Source organism: Cyanistes caeruleus, chromosome 16 (genome assembly GCF_971803275.1).
Source record: "Cyanistes caeruleus chromosome 16, bCyaCae1.hap1.1, whole genome shotgun sequence".
Taxonomy (NCBI): domain Eukaryota; kingdom Metazoa; phylum Chordata; class Aves; order Passeriformes; family Paridae; genus Cyanistes; species Cyanistes caeruleus.
Window position 1 is genome coordinate 205,479 of NC_141716.1, and position 22,796 is coordinate 228,274.

Sequence of the window (22,796 nt, forward strand, 5' to 3'; positions counted from 1 at the left end):
GCACAATCACATTTTTAGATTACTACTTGGGGCAGGTAACACAGTGTTTTATATAACCATTGTCTAGAAACAAATAAGCAAGGGACTTGGACAAATTGGAGTAACACGAATTAAAGTCTTTTTGACAACAATTACTAAATGCCAAAGTGCTGCCAAATGGTTTTCTGTTTACTTAAGGCACGGTTCTGGTCAAAGACTGGATCTTTACCACAGACATCCACCTAGCTAAATCTGGATCCATATCAGTGCTCTTCCTAACAGGAAGATCAAGGATCAAAGAAACAAGAAATTTAGTTTACCTCTTCTATCAGTGCCTAATAGTTAAAACATCAGACCAAGTTAAGAAAAAATTTATTGATCTAGGAAGAATTTCAATTTTCTAAAGAATCTGTCATCAACCTATCAACAGCATGATCTTTCAAAGGAGATTAAACCTGTTCATCACCAACCCTCCCTTCTTGTTATGAGCAGAGAAAACCAACTGACAACATGGAGAGGAAGGTATGGGCTCATACTAGAATAGGGTTGGGGTTAACTTGCCCAAGGCTGAGCTGGATTAACAGTTCAGCTTTAATCAACGCATCCTGCAACCATCTGGCACAAACTATATTGTTTCTGTCAGCAATGGACTTAGGTTTTTTCTAAGCTCCTTATGCAGGGATTTCATTATGAAATTGAAACAGTAAGTTGATTGATACAGAGCACACAGATATAACCAGGAGTCAAAACCTAGAGGGAAAATGGCCATAAGCCACATAATAACTCTCTGGCACCATGAAGGAAGTTTAATTGCTACGGTAGGTCATTTTACCTAAAAACTGTCATGGCATTTAGTTTGAGACCATTTTGTTGGAATGAGTATTTAAAAAAAAATAAAAAAAATCTGTTTGTGCATTTCTCAGGTCAGAGCACATGTCACATCACTTTGTGACAAGAAGCAAGGCAGGTTATTGCACTGCCCCCTTAGAACTTGCTAAACTTCACATATCAAAAAGGAGTTTCTGAAGAAAGCAAGATTTTACTTCTTTGTTTATATAATAGCTGTGGGTTAAGTGTTAGCGCTTAAAGGTACTAACAACACAGTTAACTATTATAACAGCTTGTTATACATTATGTGAACCTGAAAACTGTGGACGTTTCCTCTGTGTTGTCTTATGAGCTAGCCCAAGCATAAACAGGCAGTCTGAAAAGAATGTTTTGTCATTCCAATACTGAAATACAATTTAACAACCCCTTTAAATGACAGAGGCATCTGTGCATAAATAACAGTACATGTTAAGACTCCCCTTGGGGACAGTAAGCTTCTTTAATAAAAGAAGATGTACTGCTGTGATGACAATGCCCTATATATCAACAATCTTTAACACAAAAACATATGATCTAATCTGCTTCTCCAGCTTGAGAACTAATACACAGTGACAGGGCAGTGCAAGGTAAAAATTCAGCATACTCTTCTGTATAGTCTTAAATAGGCCAGCTTTAAATATTTTAAACAGCATTAAATCAGCCAACCAAAACTCATTTTCTTCAGTTTGCCTCCAATACACAGACAACCATTCTCTGGAATATTACTTATGTGCTAATCAGCAAGTGGAACCTCACCAGATCACCTTTTGAGCTAGAAAACCTTCTGGGTTTTCATTAGTGGATGTACAAGAGGAAGTCATGCTTTGACAATGTCAACATTTGACCAGAAAACATTATGTTATCTATCTAATACCACTGATACTAAAAAATCTAGCACTTAAAATTGAAATTTCTAAGCTATTTTAAGAAAATATTCATTGGACTACAGTGCAAATATGGAATTTTAATCAATTTGATGTGTTGAAGTTACTCAGTGAACAAAGCTAAGCAAACTTTATGTTGGAACTTCACTTGAAATGTGTGCTTTCCATAACTTTACTTCGCTTATCTTCACAGTTCAACTCGGGGATAAAGCTGATATTTCAACTAATATTAATGGAGAAAATACACCAAGTGTTTATGAAACAACACTGACTTCCTATTAGTTGCTTTGTTGAAGGAGGGAATAATTTATGTTTTATGGAGCTCCAAATGTTGAAGAACTTGTATTAAGTATCAAGTGATTTGTCTACTCTGAAGCACAACTTTAGAAGTGTTTTCCAATAAACTGAACCCCATAATTTTAATTAACTGTCCCCTAAAGACTTCTCTTTTTCTTGTATTTGAAACTCATTGTCAAAAGATACCCTTTTGACATCTTCATTTCCTTTTCTTCATCCTAAGACACTCTCACATTTAACAAAGTTCTAAAGCTCTATCTCCACATACAATAACTAAGAAAAATTATCTCCCATGTTACTTTTGTAGCTTTTCAGAGGAAGGTCTCAAAACATATATATCACCTCTCACTCAGACTTCTCTAATGTGGTTGAAATAGCTGCTAAATAATCTGATCTTTCTCCAACTAGACTGCAAAATGAGCTGGTTTGCTAAAGCCATAGCAGTATGGTAGGCAAACCTAACTCAACTGGTGATGCTGCATTCACCACACAGGGGACATCAGCATCACACTAACTTGGATTTAAATGGCTCTAATGGAGATAAAAAGTCTTTGTTCCTAATTAATTATTTCTTGTCAGTATATTCTCCTTTATGTTATGCTTGTCAATTCAACTATTTTGATTAGACAGTCTATCAAATATGTATGTGTCAGTAGTTCTTGGTATTCTCTCATTTGTTTTCTTCCATTTGTGTCCATTACAATCTACACTCATCCTCTCCTTTTATGTCCTCCAGAGATTTTGCATTCAACCTACATCATCCTTCGTCAGCCCTTCATCAGTATTTTTCCTTCTTTCAATACAAACCTAAGGTTTGATTTCCCAAGTAAAATTCATTATTAACAATAATGCAAATTAAAAGGGAGGAGGGGGGGGAAATAAAAATAAAAAGATGTACTCCTTTCAAGAAAGGACAACATTGTCTTTCTGGTAAGCTTCACCTGCTATTGGCACATTGCTATATCTGTCTTAAAGTAAGTAAAGGAAAGACTGTTAAAGGGATTTGAGATTGTGTTGTATTCCATTTCACTTCCAAAGTACCTGCAAAAGAGCAATGAAAGCTAAAACACCATCAGTTATAGAATATTCTTAGAAATGGATGAAATCTAACCCACAGCTTTTTCTGCTATGCTTTCATAGGTTCCAACTTTTCCTTAGCTTTTATTTGTAACTCACATCTTGTTTTCATCTTCCTTAAATGCACTAACCACAATCACCACAAACAGCAATTTTGATTAACTTGGACAGCTCACCAGACAACAGACAAGAATAAAAATTAATTCAAACAAATATTAGGTCTCCCAAAGCCATTAGTGACAAATGACAAATATCCAATCTCAGCTTCATCAAGTGAATTTTCCCTAGTTAGATCCTAATTTGCGTGGACACGTGCCCATTATCCTTGAAACTGGAAAGCATCAAGTTATCAGAGAAGTGAAAATATATTGCCCAAAGGACTCAGACAATTGCATCAGAAACATAAAGGATAGCATAAAATAGATGATGACACAGTTTCTAGGACCACCTTCCAAGTCTGCAAGAAAACATCCTTAGGTTCCTTGGGATATACTGAAATAGCTTCATTTGTGATCCAAATAACCATTTAAAAAAAAAGGTGACAACAACATCTGAGCTTGATCATTTGAATGACATTTAATTTGATGAGATTATTTCCATAGCAGGCTCTCTTACCACCTTGAAGAAGAATGTGACATCTATGATACTGCAGACATAATAATGTAATATGTAGTAATATTGATAAAAAGGAAGTACCTGTAAAAAGACTGCCATGTTGCTATGATTAACTGCTCAACAAGATGAGTAAGGGTATGAGAAGTTAAAGTTGATTAATTTTATGTTCTATTTCTGCTGTGAGGTCCGTTTTCCAAATTTTCCTATCCATGCTAGAAACTGGATGCAGAAAATCTTTGGTGGCAAAATTCCCCCCACCAGACTACACATACACAAATTTTCATTTTTCAGATGACTCAGGCTTCATACGCACGAGAGTATAATTCTAATGCAAAATTATTAATGTTAACTGGTTTGTGTTAATCACTTCTCATAACTAAAGAGAGCATTTAGTTCACGTAACACAACAAAAGCCAAACTCTGTCAGTCAATTCATTATTCCAAATCATTAGGCAAAGCATGTGTTTAATCTTCATCTCCTTTCTTCAACAATTAACATAACACTGGTAACAGAGTAGATCTTTTAATTCTGTGTCATTTTGGTCAGTAATCCACTACACATCTAAATGGACAATTACAAGAATAGTATGACCATGTTAGGTAACACTTAAGTAAACAAAATGGGAATTGTATACGCAATGAATGCCTGCAATTACACAAGAATTTGGATAATCACATGGTGCAAGTATCAGTTCTGAATTTAAACCTACTGTTTTGGCATGTAGCTTCCCAGGTTATACTTGCAATTGCCAGAAGCAAAGTTAAGGTGTTTAGATGAAGACAGACAGGCATGAACTGTATATTTCTACAGAAACAGGAACTTTAACATTTTGAGACTAACTTTTGCTGTTCCTGAACTGCAGGCAGATGGAAAGGATGTTCTACATAAAGGCAGGTTTAAACTTGTTCCTCCTATGATTTTCCAGGCTGAAAAAAATTTCTTGTTTTGAACATAAGAATCTAGTTTCAAGAAAAATCAATGTCATATTCATTGACTAAAATTCTCTTAATACTGGGCTCTTACCGAGTTCTACATCCTGATCATCCGTAAGAACAAGGATGATGTTTGGGCGGATGTTTCTACGGTCTCTTTGAAATCTTCCCTTCAGACGCTGATTTAACAGGAAAGTTGAACTTCCATCCAACAGTGATAAAACAGTCATCATGAATAATCCAAGGACAATACTATGCTGTGCCATGTTGTGCTGATTTAATGTTGTCTCTGAACAAGGTAGCTTAACGGCTTCTAGTTCTTTTTCTTTGCAGGTCTCCTATAAGGGAGAGGGAAACAAGTATTTATCTATATTTTCACCCCTCTGCACACAAGGAACAGCCAGGTTCTCTCCAAAGAAGTAAAAAGCAACATACTTGAAATAATCTTAAGTCCTAAGAAAAAACCTAACCAAACTCCTAAACAAAAACAAAGCAAATACTTATTTTTCTAGTGCCAGCTGGAAGCAGAAACTTGAAAAATTAAATTCATAAGCTGCAATCAACGCATGCAAGGAAATTTCACTCAAAGCTCAGATCTGCCAGCAAGTTCAAGGATTTAGAAGGGTTACAAATTCCTTTGCTTTCATACATATAAATAGCAATCATCTTCCTTTTTCTTCCTTAGCAATCTGTTTACAGATGACATTTTTGTTTACATCAAAAATGCTGATGTTGAATGGAAAAAACCCCGTATCTATCAATATTTTTAAACACGACTGTAGCAAAATTCACTGAGCTAACAATGTATTTGCAAAGTCAGAGAACACTCAAAAATATTTGTTATACACTCCATTAAAGAGCAAAGCTGCCCTGGTCTTAGAACTACAGCATGTTACTGTTTGAAGTCTACTACAGTTTTGATACTAGCGCGAGATCCCTTTACCATTTCTGCTGGCTTCCAAGTTTATACACTTCTCAAAAATACCGTTATTAATAATGAACATATTTGAAGGCCCATTACTGGAAATGTTTGGGAATGGATGCACCAAAATGACTTGTACTGACTATGACTGAATTGCAAAACAGAGCATATGCCCCAAAACTGACTTGATTGCAAAACAGAGCACATCTAACTGGTACTATTCCTGTTAATGAGGCAATAAAAAATTCTTAGCAATTCCTACAAGGAGATTACAAGAAATTAATTAGCATGCTGAAAAATCTTTGAAATCACAGTTTTGCTCAGTCATCTTCTGATATAAAGGGATCTTCTCTTGGTTTCAGAAGTGAAAATAACATTAAAATGTACTAAAAATATTGCAAGTACTAATTATTTCATCAGATCCAGCAGTCAGTGAGTCCATTTTTTATGAATTCCCTAGTTGCTCCCTGTCTTTTTCTGGACTGGTGCCAGTGATCTCTTGTACAAGAAGAAAAATCAATTAAAAATGACGCAAGAGAGATTCTCTGCTTTTTTTAAAGCCCAGAAATGCCAGAGCAGAAAGAACATGGCACAATGTGTTTTACCTTAAGAAACATGTTGGCTACTCTGTCCCTAAAGAAAACTGGTTTTACTCCAGCAGATTACTTCATAGCGACATTATTACTTGCTCTTTGTCAGCAATTGCTCTTTGAGATATACTTTCTTAATCAAAGTTTTCATGCAATAGCAAAACCACTGGTCTGAAAAATTATAGCCAGTTTCTATGCTCATATAAGAAATGTATATTGAATTTTCACGTAAGTCAACAGATACATTGCTATATTATGATGGAATATTTATTGAGGCTACTTTCCAAATTTGCACACTAATAGGTTTTGAGGAAATGAAAAATCCTCCTTTCTTACTAGTCTGTCCAGTGAGGACTTTCACAGGCAGGCAAAGTTACCTTTTTCCCTATAAACTAAAGACTTATTTAAATATCCTAGCACTTGTTCCAATGGGTAGGGAAAGATTTTATAAATTTTAGAGAAGCAGCTTTAGTATCTGCTGCTGCTGCTCAGAAATGTCAGGCTATAGCAAAAGAAAAACTGAGAAGTCAAATCAATTTTCATTCCTTGTACTAAGAATTCCATCTGCAACAGTACAATTGGGAAGAATCATGTCAGAGTCAATGTGCTGCTACTGTCCAGAATAGTCAAAAGCTAGAGGAAGAAACCTGGATCTGTTTCAACAGGGGAGGATAGAAAGAAAGTTTGCTTAGCAGGCACATATTCTTGGACATGAGCTTTTTGAGGGAAGAGGTAGAGAAATGCCCTCTGCTTTTCAGAAATTACTACATATGTACTTTTGTCAAAAAAAAAAAATAAACTGACAGTATAGATGATTTCATTACACAAAACCATTATTCTAAAGGTCTGGAAGTTCATGTGGGTTTTTCCTTCAGCCAACACCAGCCAACAGCTTCTCAAAATAAGAGCATTTGCTGACTTTTCTTGCAGCATTTGGAAGGCTGCCCATTCTTAATATATCTGGTCATAACTACCTGCACTCCAGTGTTGTGCATTTAACAGTCTCTTACATTTTTCTCATATTTAAAACAAATGCATGGAAGCAACCTCATGACCTAATTGCCTCTCTCCGCCCTCAGCCAGTCCTCTTCTCAGTTTATTGCCCCTCACACACTTAATTTGTAACTAAAAGTAGAAGCTGTCCCCAGCTCAGAGAGCTGCTTAGCTGTCTATGAAATACTTAAGACATTTGGAGACACACATAAACTGCTTTCCCGCAGCTATTTTATCCACATTTGTTTATTTGTGTTTAAAAGAATTAGTGATCTCTGAAAGGATACTGCAACTGGAAGTGAGAATTTCACATCAGGTACAACAGGCATCTCCCACCAATTCCACTGTTGCCTCTTTCTCACTCCCCCATAATGAATATTTTTCAGCTACTGTGATATGTTCCTACCATTATGTAACTACTATGTTAAGTACTCCCAGGAATCAACTCAAAGTATGTAATTATGTGCAAAAGTCAGACCAATAACTAGGTGTGAAAATTAAAGCAATTTTAGAAAATAGCCTATTTATTAAAGTATATTTTCACAAGACATACATGCCACAACTAACAGCATATATGCAGCACAAGCCAAAAGCTAGCTTTAAGTAGTTACCAGAAAAGCAACACAAGCACGTCTCTCATAGATTTCCAGCAGCCAAATACAGATTGGTTTTTTTAACACCTAGTCTTTGGTGAACTTTCAGGAAGAAACAAGACGAAGTTCCTATTAACAGTTCTTTTCCCATTTCTGTCAACAAGGTTAATCTGCAACTCACAGATAAAGGCAGAAAGTTCCACAGCAGTGCCCCAGTCTTGCCTCACTTTTAATATAGCACCCTCTCCAAAGATGCATTTTGATCTGAGTGGTACAGATGGTCCACTGCTCTCTGTGCCTCTGCAGGCCATCCTCCAGTATTAAAGATGCTTAAACAATCAAACCTCTCAGAAGACTGCTTTTGAGAAAGTCTGGTCCTCTTACTTTCTTCTTTGTGGTGACACAAAATGTAACTCTAACTCACATTATAAATGTGGAAGCAATAAAGCCAGACATCCACACTCCATTTTTTAAAGAACTCAGCAAAGTTTCTAAGTAGCATTTCTTTATAACACTGCCCTCAGTAATTAATGTCAGGTCCATAGCAGCATAGGCAGAATGCACAGGGATGACTGATGTCAGTTCTATCCCAGATGGTATTTTTAACATGCTGTTGATTAGTATTGCTTGGCACAGATGTAAGAGGCCCCACATATGCAAAATTAGTAATTGACGGTAGCTTGCATAGACTGCTGCTCACAATCTCACTAATGCAAATCCCAGCACAACTGTCCCATGAGTAAGCTCTGTGCAACTTCACTGAAGTCAGGTAATTCAGTTATTACAACATAGTGAAGAGTAACATCTGACTTCCTGTAATTCTGTATCAAATATATACGTTCACTTCAAGTCTACTTCTAGAAATTACTGCTTCTAGTAATGTTTGCCTCAACCGGTTTTGGGTTTTATTTATTTTGGCTTGTTTTAAATAAAATTTTAAATAAATATTCTTTTATATATAAATATTAGATATCCTATTAAATCTGTTTTAAATAAATATTCTTTTAATAAACACCGCAAAACACTAAATACAGAATTGGTATGACAAGTTCAACTTGCCCAGCAGCCACCACAGAAGACAGTAACTGCATGTGAGCCACGTGGTAGAACTGCACAGTAAGGGAAAACCGGCTAGAGAGAAGTAACACACAGCTGCTCTCAATATGGCTGAAGCCAATACCAGGTGGATTATTTAAGCAGACCTAGGTGTGACATTCATCCAACGTTTAAATTCATTGAAATACATGGTGCTGGAGCCATTCCCTAGCAACCACCCCAATTAAATCCACTCTGCCAGTTAAATGGATTCAGCTGTGCTGCTGTTCTTGTAACCTGAATCACCCCTTTGAATCAAGCTTTGGTTATGCTACGTTTTTTTCTCACTAAGGTGTCAACCATCACTTCAAACCATTATATTGTGTTTGTAAGAGATAAACATATTTTTATATGTGGATTGAGAAGAATCTTGTTTGCAATCTGACAAGGTTCCCAGGGGAAGACCGGTATCAACGTTACTGCTGTAATCCAACGACATGCTGCATTTGCTTATAGTTTTCTACTTCCTGATTTTTTCCCCCCCAGGCACACAAAAATTTATGAGAAAGTACAAAAATAAAATCCCCAGTGTTAAATGTGACTCCTGAAGATTACAGTTATGCTAATTTACAGTCAGGAACACAGCTTCCAGACTACTATAGCACTGAATTACTATCCAGACACATTCTTCTGACTTGGTTGCCTTATGCTGGTGAACTCTATACCAAAACTAAATATTTATCACAGAGAAGCTTGGCCACATTACACAATCTCATTCATATCTTGTAACTTTATTTTAAATAGAACTGGAAATTAGTTATAGATTTCCCTAGGATTTGATATTTTGAGAAGTATCTTAAGCAGCTCAATATACTTTCTTTCTGTCTACTGCTTGCCTATTACTGATAGAGTTTCCCAGTGACACATAGAGAATTAATTAGTCCTCTGATAGGTTAAATTGCTATTTGGATCCCCCAAATACCCAAGAATAAACATGTTTCTCTGCACCATAAGCAGCAACCAAACTTGAAAGAAACAAAGAATTATTTTGCTATTTTACCTATTATCATCACATAATAGACGCAGTCTTTGACTTTAATGATAATTATATTAACTTGTATTAAGTACAGTAACTCAACAACTTTCACTTCTGAAAATACTATAAGGGAATGAATGCAAGTGCTTTAAGATAGAAAAAGTTGGGAAAACCAGACACTGTTACACAAATACGTTCTACCAAGTAAACACATTTTTTTGTAGCTGTATACAGGAAAAAACCAGTATCCCTGTTTATGCAGCTGTAAACACACCCAGGCGTTCAGATACACACACTGCCCGGATCCGTCCGGTGATGTGCCAAAGGTGAAGCTGAGCGCTGTGGTTTCAGCTGTCTTTTGGGACCTGTTCTGTGCACAGCCCCGGCGCGGCTCCCTCAGCCTGCACCCCCGGCTCCCCCCGGCCGGGCCGCAGCCGCAGCGAGCGCCCACCCGCCGGGCCTGGCCGGCAGGGCCGCAGCAGGGCGGGGGAGCTTCGGGGAGCTTCCAGCAGGGCTGGCCGAGGCCGGTGGGACCACATCGCCTGCAGTCCCCGCCTGCGCTCCGGGCCCCCTCACTCGACTTCCAGCCCCCTCCCGGTCCCTATACAGCTACCTTAGAGCCGCCGCGCAGCTTCCCTGCGATGGCAGCCTGGCTCCCTGGCCAGCAACCCCACAAGGGGCACGGCCGCCCCGCCGTCCCCAACTCGCGAGGCGGGGCGGGGGCTCCGGACCTCCCCTCTAGCGCTCCTCACTTACCCGCGGAGCCGGCGCTCAGCCGTGCCAGGCCAGGGCCGGTGCAGCCACCGTCCGCCCGCGGAGCCCGGGGCCCGGCGGCGCGGGGAAGCGCATCCTCCAGCCGCGATGCCGGGCAGCAGCCGAATCCCGTCTCCCAAAGAAGCGCTTAGAGGAAGCGCTCGGGCGAGTGCTGACCCCGCCTCTTCTTCCTCCTCTCCCTTCTTCTCCTTTTCCCGTTTAAAAACTTCATTTACCTCGAGGATCCTCCTCCCGGGATTGACGCAAGCGGCGGCAGGGAGGAAACCTGTTCCACCAGCCCCGGGCTTGTTCAAAGTCCAGCGGCAGCAGCGCGGCGAAGGCGATGGCGCAGCCCCGCACGGGGGAACCGGGGAGGTCCCAGAGCCAGCCCCGCTCCAAAGAGAAGGAACCGACGCCGAGCTCCAGCCCGGTGCATTTGCCTTTATAAGCAAAGGGGATAGCCCATGGGGGGCGGAGGAAGGGGAATTCAATTGCCCCTCATAGCCTGTGCTGTTCTTGAGCTCTTCTATCGCGAGCGTCCGTCGAGTCCTGCCAGCCCCACGCAGCAGCTGCCCGCCATCCCCAGCGCTGTGGGGCCGAGGACGGAGGTGGCAGACTCTAAAGGGGCTGAAGGCCTGCGTCTGCCCCGAGACACCTGTGAGGGAGAGCCTAAAGATTTCTAAAAGGTGATGCTAACACAGACCCCCGTTCCACTGGTGCAGTTGAAATTAAACAGCCCAATATTCATTAGTAATTAAGAAATGCTTAACAAAGCTCTTCGGGGTAGCGACTGTGTCCACAGAAGGTGCTGTCTACACTACTTGCAGCCTTTACTCCTGGAACTTGTTTGGGTAACTATCTAAATCGGTAAGTTCTTCAGTGGATTCTTTAAAGACTTCTTAAATAAGTATCTTTCAAATATACTAGCAGATTAACATGATTAAAAAAAAAATCAAAAACACAAGAATGAAACATTTGCTTCTAGCATTCCCATGCTAATAGTGTCAGACAAGCAGCACAGGTTACATCAGAATTTCATGACGGTTTTTATTACAGCTAATATTCTCTTCAATTTATGATTTATTAGGACTTTTGCTTTGAAACAAGCATTGCCCCCAATAACCTCATCTGGAATTTGCTGGAGAAGGCTAATAGTCTTGAATCGATTTTTCACTGTTGGCTCTGTTCTTGGCTGTGCATAGACAGATCCTAAATTAGCATCCTGCGGTGACTGGACGATACTGTACAAGTGAAATGGTACACATTTCCTCCAAACACAAGCACATCACTGCTAAGGTACCAAGTGTGCTCCTGTGTGGACAGGAATGAGCAATAGAGGTGAAACACCGTATCTAAGTACTACAGGGTTCACACTAGGGGCTGCAACAGCACAACTGTATTACAATAAATAAACCACTCCTAACAGGGAGTTACACTAACCATAGACCCAACATGACATGCATAAAATAGGACCTACGTCCCACAAACATTGTGATAAAATTATTTTACTGCTTTCCAAGATAACATTCGACCTTTTGCTAGCAACTTTCAACTCACAAAGAAATTTACTGACAATTTTACAACACACCCGTGAGCCTGGATGTTCTGATTCTGCACATTTTAGACATGAATTAGTGTCCAAAGACACTAGCTGAGTTACTCAGAGTCAAACAGTCTTTCAGGCCAGGAACAGAGCGAGGAACCCAGCATTACTCTGTCCTAACCACAGGCCAACAGTTTGCTGCCTGCAACACACAACCTCTATAAACTACCTCTAAAGGGACTGCAAGCAGTAACTACCGAGCCAAAGAAAAGACTAAGTTTGCTATACAGTGGTCCACATCTCACATTTAAGAAGAAAACTGACCATCTCCCTGTATTTCTAGAGGACTGCAAATGCAATTTTCCATTTTAAGAAACACGTGACCTAATATAAAGCTACAATGTCATTTATATAAACTGCATACATCAAAAGATACTAAAACTAGGACTACTGACATTAATATAGGAATCTAAATTTGATTTAACGTCACTGGAAAATCTGTCACAATAGATCATTCATTTCAACAAAAGAGTATGTTCACCTCATGGGGAGTGCATGAAATTTCCATTAATGTTAATGGGAGTTATGCAAGCACATTAAGAGGATAATACAACCCCCGGTCTGAGACAACCCTGCAAAGTGGAAGGTGCTTCCTCTTCAAGAGAATGGCATTTCCATCTCATGCATTTCAAAAGAACTTGTTTGGCACAGTTACAAAACAGGATGGGTAACAACAATTATGCATCCAAACTTGAAGTGATTTCGTGATTTTAGATAGTTTTCCTATTGCCAAAAACTCAAGGGTACAGATGTATTTAAAATACTGTGGTTTATTTGAAGTCTAAGGCAATAAAATAATATGAAATTACTGGTAAAACAAGAAGGTCTGAAAAGTGACTCATGCAATGATGAAGAATCCTTTCAAGTATCTCCTTTTTTAATAAAGGAAGTCGTTTTATTCACTACCTGGAAAAGGATATCATTGGTATCTGATCATCATAGCTGATCAGAGTTCAAAAGATAAAATGCAAAAGCAAGATCATTCCCTTTCACTGCTACACCAGAGCTTTTACACCAAATAAACTTCAGATTTCTCTCACTGCATGCCATTTAACAGCTTGAATTCATTTTACTGCACCTCAAATAACATATGTTGCCTACCATCTAAATAATTTGTCTAAAATTATCCTAGGATTTACCTATTAAAGTAAGGAGAAAACAGACGTGCAGACATTTCTGTAAATATCACACATCCATCTGCATTGTTAACCACAAAAATTCCTTCAAAAATTTAATCTACAGGTTCTCTGTCAACCTTCCTCTCAAGCAGTATAGCACAGAAATATGTATGGAGCAATGCACGTTGGACTACTAAGTATGGAGCTGCATGTAAAGGGGAACCATTTTGATCCACCTGGCAGATAGTAGGGGTCCACAGCATTATCTTTCAATCAGTCCTGAGACAACAGTCAAAACTTAAAGGCATAAGAATCGCTTGGGAATTGTCATGAGGGAAGGGCAGCATGTCAGTGATACAGAGAACTTCTGGGAAAAAAGATGACAGTCGAGAGGAGCTAAAAAGTCATTTTGAAAGACCCCAAACATAGAAGCTAAGCAACATGCTGTGCAAAGCATGTCTTTTTCATTTTTGCCAAATATATTGTGCTTTTAGAGCTTGAATATTGCTCTCATGTCACATGAAACAGAAATATAGGGTTGGTTTTCACACTTCCAGTACTTAGTCAATGCCTTCTAACTCTTCTTCAGACTTGGTAATCTTTAGCTTTATAGTAGCTCATCACATGTAAACCTCTCACACCATTAGTCATTTAGATTTCTCCTCTCTGCCTTCATGTTTCTTAATGTGTACATACATGCTTTGAGCCATCTTTAAAGACCTAAATACAAGGCCAATGACAGAACATAAGCCTGATCTCCCTTGCTTTTCCTCAGTATAAATTATTACAGTCCGGTGTTACAGTAATTACGCTGGTCAGAGCTCTTATGGCAGAGTTTATAGAGTTTTATTTTTTACTAGAAACAATTGCATTTCAGTTGCATAAAATGTGTAAATACTGCTTCAACTACAAATCAAAATGCTATTAGAAGGCATAAACAGCAAAACATGCTCCACTCCTTGATCCCTCACATGACATGCGTTTTAGATGACAGACTTCAGCTCAATATGATTTTATGGGCAATTGCTTGACACTTGTCTTTTAAAGTGAAGTTTCACTTTCAATAAATGTTCAGTCACATTATAGGGGAAAATGGTTCTTACATTTTGAAGTACTACAAAAAATGAAAAAGGGGAATGCTGCCAGGAAAAGCAAAGGAGGAGGGAAAAAAAAATCTAGTTTGCTCGATTCAAATGCTAAGCGTCATATTCTTCTGCGTGAAAATGAAGATTAAGTATGGTACACTGTATGAATTTATTTACAACTATGAGTTTGCAATATTTAATTCTAGTTTAATATTAATCAAATTAATTCTGATCATAATTTGTAACAGTGAATGCAAGCTATCCAGCAAAATATTGAAGCAACAAAGATGAGGAGGTTGTAACAGCAATAAAAGTAATACCATAGTGCACTGATAAAAGTGATACCACATCTACATGGACAACAAACTCCAAACCCTTCCTGCAACGCCGAAGGGAAATTCGTAAGAAAACACTAGCAGAATCCTGAAGCTCACATATAAAATTAGTATGTGTGTCCTGAGTATTAATACTATTAATAATGCTCAAGGATGTATCTGAAGGATGAAGAATGTTAACTCAATGAACTACTGTTGGCCACCCAGCCCATAAAAAGAACAGTAGCCTCCTTTTACCCCATTTATAAGTGGCCCTCAAAATAGCTACCTGTAAGTCAGCAATAACTTATTAATTTATTTTAATAAAAATTTTTCCTTTTTCTAAAGAATACATCTTTTTCTTTTGTACATCCTGATCTTATTTCCCTTGGTAGGCTTTCAACAGGTTGTACTACAGTGCTCAAGCTGCCTCCTGTTCCAATACCTGGGTGTTTTATGGACATGGAGCAACGGGCCAATCATCAACTGAACACATTGTTTCATTGATGATCAACTGTGCTCTCAGCACAATTTGGTATGTGATGTAAAATGTGAGACTACTACATTATTTTTTACTAAAAGTTCTTCTAGAAAGGACAACAGCCACTCCCTTATCTAAATAACATTTCCTAAGAAAGTAGTAAAGCATGTAATGATAAAATACTCTATGTCTATCTAAAAACAACAATGCTCTGATTTGCAAGTATTAAAGCAGAAAAATGTATAATCAACTGATAAAGCAGATGCCTAGAACAGCAGGCCTCAGTGAGACAACCTTGTCTTTCCTGTGGTCCCCTGGGCATTCACCATCAGCCATGGGTCTCCTCATGTGACCACACTCACCCCATTTATCTCCAGCAGCCCAGTCCTAGCACTCTGAACGGTCACCTCCATATCTTGCCTCTACAGATTTCACACATTGCCTCAGGTGTACAATCCATGTTTTGCACTTTTTGCCATAGAAACGATTCATTTGGAGACTTTAGGTTCAGGTGAACGTGACGCACCTACAGCAGAAGTACTTACACTTACAAAGACCTATCCAGTAGGCACAGAGTCCAAAGGGATGCACCCAGACTTTACCTCCATTAGGAAAGCTGAGTTTACTTACTCTGCTTTTCATCGTCTCCTAATTACCACTGTTCAGCAGTTTTCCCCCTCTACCTCAAATACTTTAAACAGTAATATATATATATATATATATATATATATATATATATATATATATATATGTGGATCTGACTGAATATTAATATATATTCTAAGCTGGGCTTCAAATGGACAATTGCTAGAAACATTAGGAGTGAAAATTACAACTGCTTGCGTTTCGCACATGCAGAAAGGAATTGTCTTATTCTCTTGCCTCAATAGGACAAGTGAGGCAAAGCTTATGGTGGGATGTGATACCTGTTATTAGATCAACTGCTACAGATGGAAATGAACAGACACAGCCTCAGGCATATCAAGCACTTCTTCAGATCTGAAACAGAAGCAGCTATCTTCAAAGTTAAGCTGCTCTGAATTTAATTAATGTATTAACCAAGCCACGTGAAAGGAAAGTAGTTCATATCTCTGATACAGGAAGGCTTGCTAACGAGGAAAAAGAGGACAGTTTGGATCGTTAAAATAAGGTAATAACTCATCTGCTGAAAAATACAGACTTGTTACTGAGGTGGGAGAAATGAGAAGTTAAGAAAATTAAAATACCTTTAAAACCCATATGTCTAGTAAGTCTATCATTTTTACCTTTTATCAGAGTAATGAATTTTAATATTAAGACTTATCTTTTGAAGGTGCTTTGTGGGTTTCCCTTGAGGGTCAGGACGGATTCATCAGAGATGGAGTAGCTACTTTATGAGAAATGCTCACCTACCAGTCATTGGCATCTCTCTTACTGATCATATGCAAGGACCTCGGGGATTTCTTGATTCCCTCTGTGTAAGGTCACTTGGTGTATTTGTTTACAAATACAGGTTACTTCCTCTAGAGACCACAGAGATGTATCAGCAAGCAGATATTCAGTTCTGATAGTGTTATGGTAGCTTCATTATTTCAGTACTGGTAACATGCAGTCTTTTAAAAGATATAATGCATACTTTGTGCATTCTTAAAATTTAAACTACTATAATTTTGAAAAAGATGGTTTTTTAATGACAAATCAGTTTCATTTTTTTCTACAAATTGTCAAGGGTGGAGATTATTTATATAATGTTTAAGGGACACTAAAGCCATCCAAATTCCTTCTACTTTGTTCAAGATAAAAAGGACACTGAAACAGAAACAAGCTGCCCCTGCTTAAAGAACACTTTATTTCATTTCCAAAATGTTAAAAATAAAGTTGAATATGAGCTTTAGCATCACTCCCCTACCTTTAGAGTTTACTATCTTCTATAAGGTCGTGACAAGGTTCCTGCATATGAAAAAGCCTAGATAACTACAATACTATACCGTTAATGGCCACTGACCCAGTGATGTCTCGAATAATAGAATTTTCTAGGTTGGAAGGGACTTAAGGATCATTCTTTCCAATTGTCTGCCACAGGCAGGGAAACTTTCCACTATCCCAGGTTGCTCCGAGCCCCATCCAACCTGGCCTTGAACACTTTCAGGAATGGGGCAGCCACAGCTTCTTCTGGGCAACCTGTGTCAGTGTCTCAGGTGCCACGCTCAGATGGAAAAATTAAATATCATAGTTGCTCTTTCGGGTTAGAATATGTATTATTTCTAATTCCAGTAAGTATGTCTGATCCTGAATTCAGAGAGAAATGTATTAATAATTAGAAGCACTATTTATTTTTCTATCATTGCAAAGCTCTGGCATTATCAGTAAAAAACAAATTACAAGTAAGATATCTTACTTATAGTAAGTGTCATTTACATCCCCAAAACAGAGGGGACTGATTTTTCAGAAGTAGTATGCAGACACACAAAACAGTTCTGAAAATTTACACAGCTATTTTTAGGTCCTGAAACTGTGTTGAACACTCTTGATTTCTGTCAATGTAATGAATTTATTTGTACTTCAGTTTACTTAATAAGTATGCTCATCACTCTCATGACAGACTCCAGTAGTAACTCTTGAGAATCCTTCCAGAGTTCCAAAGTACATTCACTACTTCCTGTGCCAAACAGGAGTGTCTGACATGAGAATATCTGAGGTTTCTTCCCACAGGACTTTAAGAGATTATTTTTCACAGACAGATTGAGTCTCACAGACTAGAGCTGCAGCTCTCAGAACACTTGAAAAATTCCATATGCCAAACATAGAAGTCCGTATCTAAGTGCCCAGAGCCCTCAGACTTAGCTACGTGCTTTGTCATCTACTGTGCTACTGCAGTGAGGCTCAGAGATGATGTACCAAATGGAATGACAAACAGGAGGTCTCTAGTCCCTTTTCACCTGAGAAGAAAACATGGAAGCTTATACAAGAAGTCAATACTCGCTAAAATGAAAAAAAGGTTAAAAGACAAAATGATTGAGAAGAATTCAGCAGGCAATATATTCTATTGCTGGAGGCAGAAAGTTTGATGACTTGAGCTGCAGCCTAGGTCACAATCCCAAAATCTTACCCAGAAAGCATCACTGCTGTTAGTTTACTGATTGAGAAAAGGTCAACCCATGAATGTGTCTGCCAGAGTATATTTTGTCTGGCTACATTCCAAACTGGCAGAATCACAAGAATAATTTAGATGGATCAAATGAATATAAACCATCTATGTAGACAGTAAATAATAATAAATCCATGTGTATATATTCCTTCAATTTAAACAGCTCCAAAAGACAATAAAAGCCAGGAGAAGAGAAAAGCAGGCCCAGAATGAAAGCCAACAAGAAACAACGGACTGCATGCAATAAAATTTAATACAGTGCAGCTCCCATTCAAGTGGGATGACGCAACCCAACTGATCATATCAAACATAATGAACCGCCCAGGAACATGAATACCACCCTGCCACTCAGTAGCATTGGCAACTAAGTCAATCACAGCCTTTGTGCCATCTTCCTTCTCTCTACTGGTGGAATACTCTTTTTGAAAGTGCTTTTGCTCTTTCAGAAAGCTCTTCATTTTCTGCACCATTGTTCAGTCAAGAATGTTAAAGAAAAAAGGGTGCATTAATTACTTGAAGTAATTGGAAAACACCTCAGGATACCATTTCTGTTCTTCCAGGGAAAAAGGGTTGAAATTAATAGCAGATCCTAAAATAGCTGATTTTAATGCAATTGAAAGATCAGTACCAGACCCCACAGCAAACTAACAGTATGTGTAATAAACGAAAAGAGGTTGCTGCAAGAATGCTGGGATGTTGCTGGGCAATAGAACTAGGGGTCCAAGATGGCTGCAGCTTCCTGACCTCACTGCGAATGTGAATTAAGTATCCAAATCACTAGATGAAAGTTTCACAAAGAAGACACAAATCCTCCAGAACAGATGTGTGTAAGATAAGTGGACTCCATATAGCTAGGAAAGACATGCATATGTATAAGTAAATCCAAAGGGATAAGGAGAATACAAGAGAAGAATAGATCAGAGTAGGAATTTCTCTGAAGAGTTAATGGGTTATGTGAAACATAGGGCACAAAGAGATTTCAAAGTTAAAAGGATTTTTTGTAAATAGGGAAGAGGTGAGGAAGTACACAAGAGACATGATAGTAAGAATAAGACCCAGAACAGTGATAACACATCCATTAAAAGCCACAGGATGAATTTACGCAACTAGAATGTAACTGTGCAAGAAGTTGATACTGAAAACTAAGATAATGATGAGTTCTTGAACCCAGAATAGTTGAAGTTACCCAAGACTTCTCATGCTGAAGACAGAACAAGTCCTATTTAGTTTATTCAAAGATAGAAAGAAAAAAACTAAAGACTTCACCACTGCTCTATTTTTCCTACTGAATGAAGAGCCTTTACAAGCCTTTAGTTTGCCAAAAAAGGCTTCGTTACAGAAAGAGGAAGCTGCAGCCTCACATCTATGGGGATGTTGTTCTGTGCTGTAACACACAGTCCTTCAGAACTCGCTGCTATTATATCTGCCCCAGGAAGAGATTTCTATGCTTCACTGAGCTTGCTCCCACCCACCCACCTGTAGAAATGCAGACATATTTTGCTGTGCAGGAATGGATTTGAGATACCTTAGATATTACTCTTTCCTGGGATGCAAATTCAGAACTCTTAGAATATAGAATTCCAGCTGAAACCAATAGTACTGCTTCCTGCAGAAGCTGGACTGGCCTGGAAGGTTTTTTTTTCTCTGATATGGACAACTTAACTCTCAGCTACAAACAGCTAATAAAGTTTTTCCAGTTATGTAATACTGACTCCTCTCCATTTCTGTATAATTTCATCTTTAGTGAGCAAGGTAAGACTGGTCCTGTCTCTAGCTAGTCCTCTCTGTTGTCAATAACCAAACACTAGGCATTGTTGACCATATATAATTTAATTTTTTCCATTATCTCGTAAGAGCTCTAGCTTTTCAATTGTCTTCTTTGCCTTATGTCCTTGGCAAGTTTCTCTTTTCACTCCATTAGCAACATTCCATTATCCCCTGTTTCAGCAAGTGCAATTACCATCTTAGAAAACCACATGAACACTTGTATCTTTGTACACACATTCACAGTAACCAACAATACTGGGGTTTTTTTCCTTTGCCAACAGTCTTGACAACTTTAAACTGTACAAGAAGCAAACAATTTCAACTATGAAGTTTATATACTTATTTCTTTATGCAGCATGTATTTTATACTCAGAAGAAATATACTTTTATAATTATATATAAGGATACTCTTGGGCCACAAGAGACAATGATGAAGAGGCAAGATTTTTTTCAACATATTTTAAAATGGCTGCAGCAGATGCCTTTTTTTAGTCCTTGGAAGACTGATGATTCCATTATTTGTAGTACTCGGCAATAAATCTCTGAGTTTAGGCTAAAGTGAGCACTTTTCCCCACTTTGCATCTTCCATTTCACTGTTATTAATCATGATCATTCATTTACCTCTCACTGCTACTCATTTTGGGAGGACTAACTCATTATTGATTTTTGACTTTTACCCTTTAGAAGCTGGGTAAAGGGCTTTGCAGTTGCTTAATCAAAAGTGACATGATGAGGGCAGGGGAGCTGCAGACCTCGGGAAAACAGCAACTAAACAACATGCCAAGTTATGATAAAATGAAATTAAGAGCCAATGAAGAAAGCAAAATGTAATAAATGAAAATTACAGCAGATAACCTCATGAGACCACAGAGTACAAAGCACTCCTTTGCCTTGCAAAACACATTGCTAGGAAAGAGGAGACCAAGATTAAGAAGGAAGTTAAAATTACAAATTACCACAAAAAGAAAAATGCAAAGCCATGTTCTGTTACAGAAGTGTCAGTTAACTTAAAAGAGCTCAAGCTCCTATTGCTCTTTCCTGGAAATTCTCAGCATTGTTTTCTTCTGACCCTTGACATCATATTTTATCCCGTTTGTCCTAAATTATGCCACCCCAATTCCACTAACCTCAGTGCAGAATATGAAAACCAGAGGAAATCAAATGAATTTATCAAGCAATATATCTCATTAATGTGCTTCTTTTTTCTGCATATCACATTATTAGAATGTGTAACACACTGGAGAAAGATATTCTCAAGACCAAACTACATGGACCAGTAAAACTCCCATCAGAAGTTTGTCACATACCCTGCATCTATAGTACTAAGTTTTCAGTAACTGTTTGCAGTATGGCTTCTATGCAGCAGTAGTTCAGGTCACATGCCAGTGACCTCTCTAGGATCTCCTGCTGGTGATTAAAATTGTATATTTTGTCAAAGGCCACTGCAAACGTTACAGTATCACTTATTTTGTAAATTAAATGGGAATATGCAAGATGTATCATCCACAGCATGACTTTAATCTTGCACAAAGAATGCAGGTGAAGTAGTTCTGATGGGAAAGGTGGCACTACACTGCAGGGGAGGTGGTGTTCCCTGGCTACGTTAACTGAATGAAGATTATTAATAAACTCTTTATGAAAGTGAAGTTGACCTCTTAGAATGTGATAAATGACACAAGAAACTCAAGAAAAGAAAATCAATAATGATGCATCTTTAAACACAGTACACATAAACCTACATATGTGCAAACAGCATGGGATAACCCCCCAGCCAGATTTTCATCTGTCTGGGAAAAGATACTTTCATGAAAAAAAGAGTCCTTTGGAAGAAATTCAAAATTGAGTATTTCAAGACTGTACCATATAAACAAATTACTAGCAAATTTTCAAAGCCTTGTCCTGTTATACCTACAAGTTCTCTGAATTCCAGTTTCTCACAATCTGCTACATTTTCATGTAACTATAACACAAGGAAATAAAATTACAATGTTTTTACTAAAACATCAGTAAGATTTGCAAGCTCTTATATCCAAAAGGAAAAGAAAAATACAAAGTGAAAAGGAAAACACTGAAGTTTAGGAAATGCTATTGTTCATACACTAATTCATGTACAGCTGACTCACTTCAACTGTACAATTAAAAATATTTTCATGAATACTTCAGCACAGAGAATGCAATACCAAAATACAAGGACTGTATTTCTGGGCATGTTCAGTGTCTTGGCAGATTAGAACTATTGGTGGGAAAGCCTTCTGAACTCTGTTTTGCTGGGTTCACTCTTAAAGACAGCATATGCAAAAACTAACTGGTCAAAAAGCAAAAAGAAGAGAAAACGAAGTTACAAAAAAGAAATGGGGTTGTTTTGTTCGGTTGTTTCTGACCCTCCTGCCAAGCTGCTATGCATGCAAATGAAACCACGGATCATATAATCAACACTGTTTTTAGCTTTTGTGCCTGAGTAAGATTGTTAAATCAGAAAGACCAGTCCCACAGCACCCTCAGCCAAGTGGAGTCCCTGTTCTACATAAGAACAGTTCTTAACATACACACACAAAAGAAAATGATTTTTTTTTTCTTAAAGGTTTTTTTTTCCTTTTCCTAGGAAACAACTGATTAGTCTTTTCTCAAAATTCAACAATGTCAAACAGTCAGAAAAAGCCCAGAGACACTAACATATTCCAAACACATCTTCTTACAAGACAAGGGACAGCAAAAAATGCAATTAC

General features: G+C 38.2%; 1 protein-coding gene across 7 annotated transcripts in view; it reads right to left on the bottom strand.

Moving 5' to 3' along the window:
- Positions 1 to 22,796, bottom strand: part of SULF2 (sulfatase 2) — a 94,284-nt gene that overhangs the window by 45,448 nt on the left and 26,040 nt on the right. For 4 of the 7 annotated variants that reach the window (XM_086852490.1, XM_086852491.1, XM_086852496.1 and 1 more), the window contains one exon: positions 4,744 to 4,990. In XM_086852490.1, the coding sequence (XP_086708616.1) occupies positions 4,744 to 4,918 (175 nt within the window). In that variant the 5' untranslated portion in view covers positions 4,919 to 4,990. Of the gene's footprint in view, positions 1 to 4,743; positions 4,991 to 10,434; positions 11,222 to 22,796 lie in introns of those variants that run through there. The other 3 variants (XM_086852489.1, XM_086852495.1, XM_086852494.1) reach the window with 3 other exon arrangements.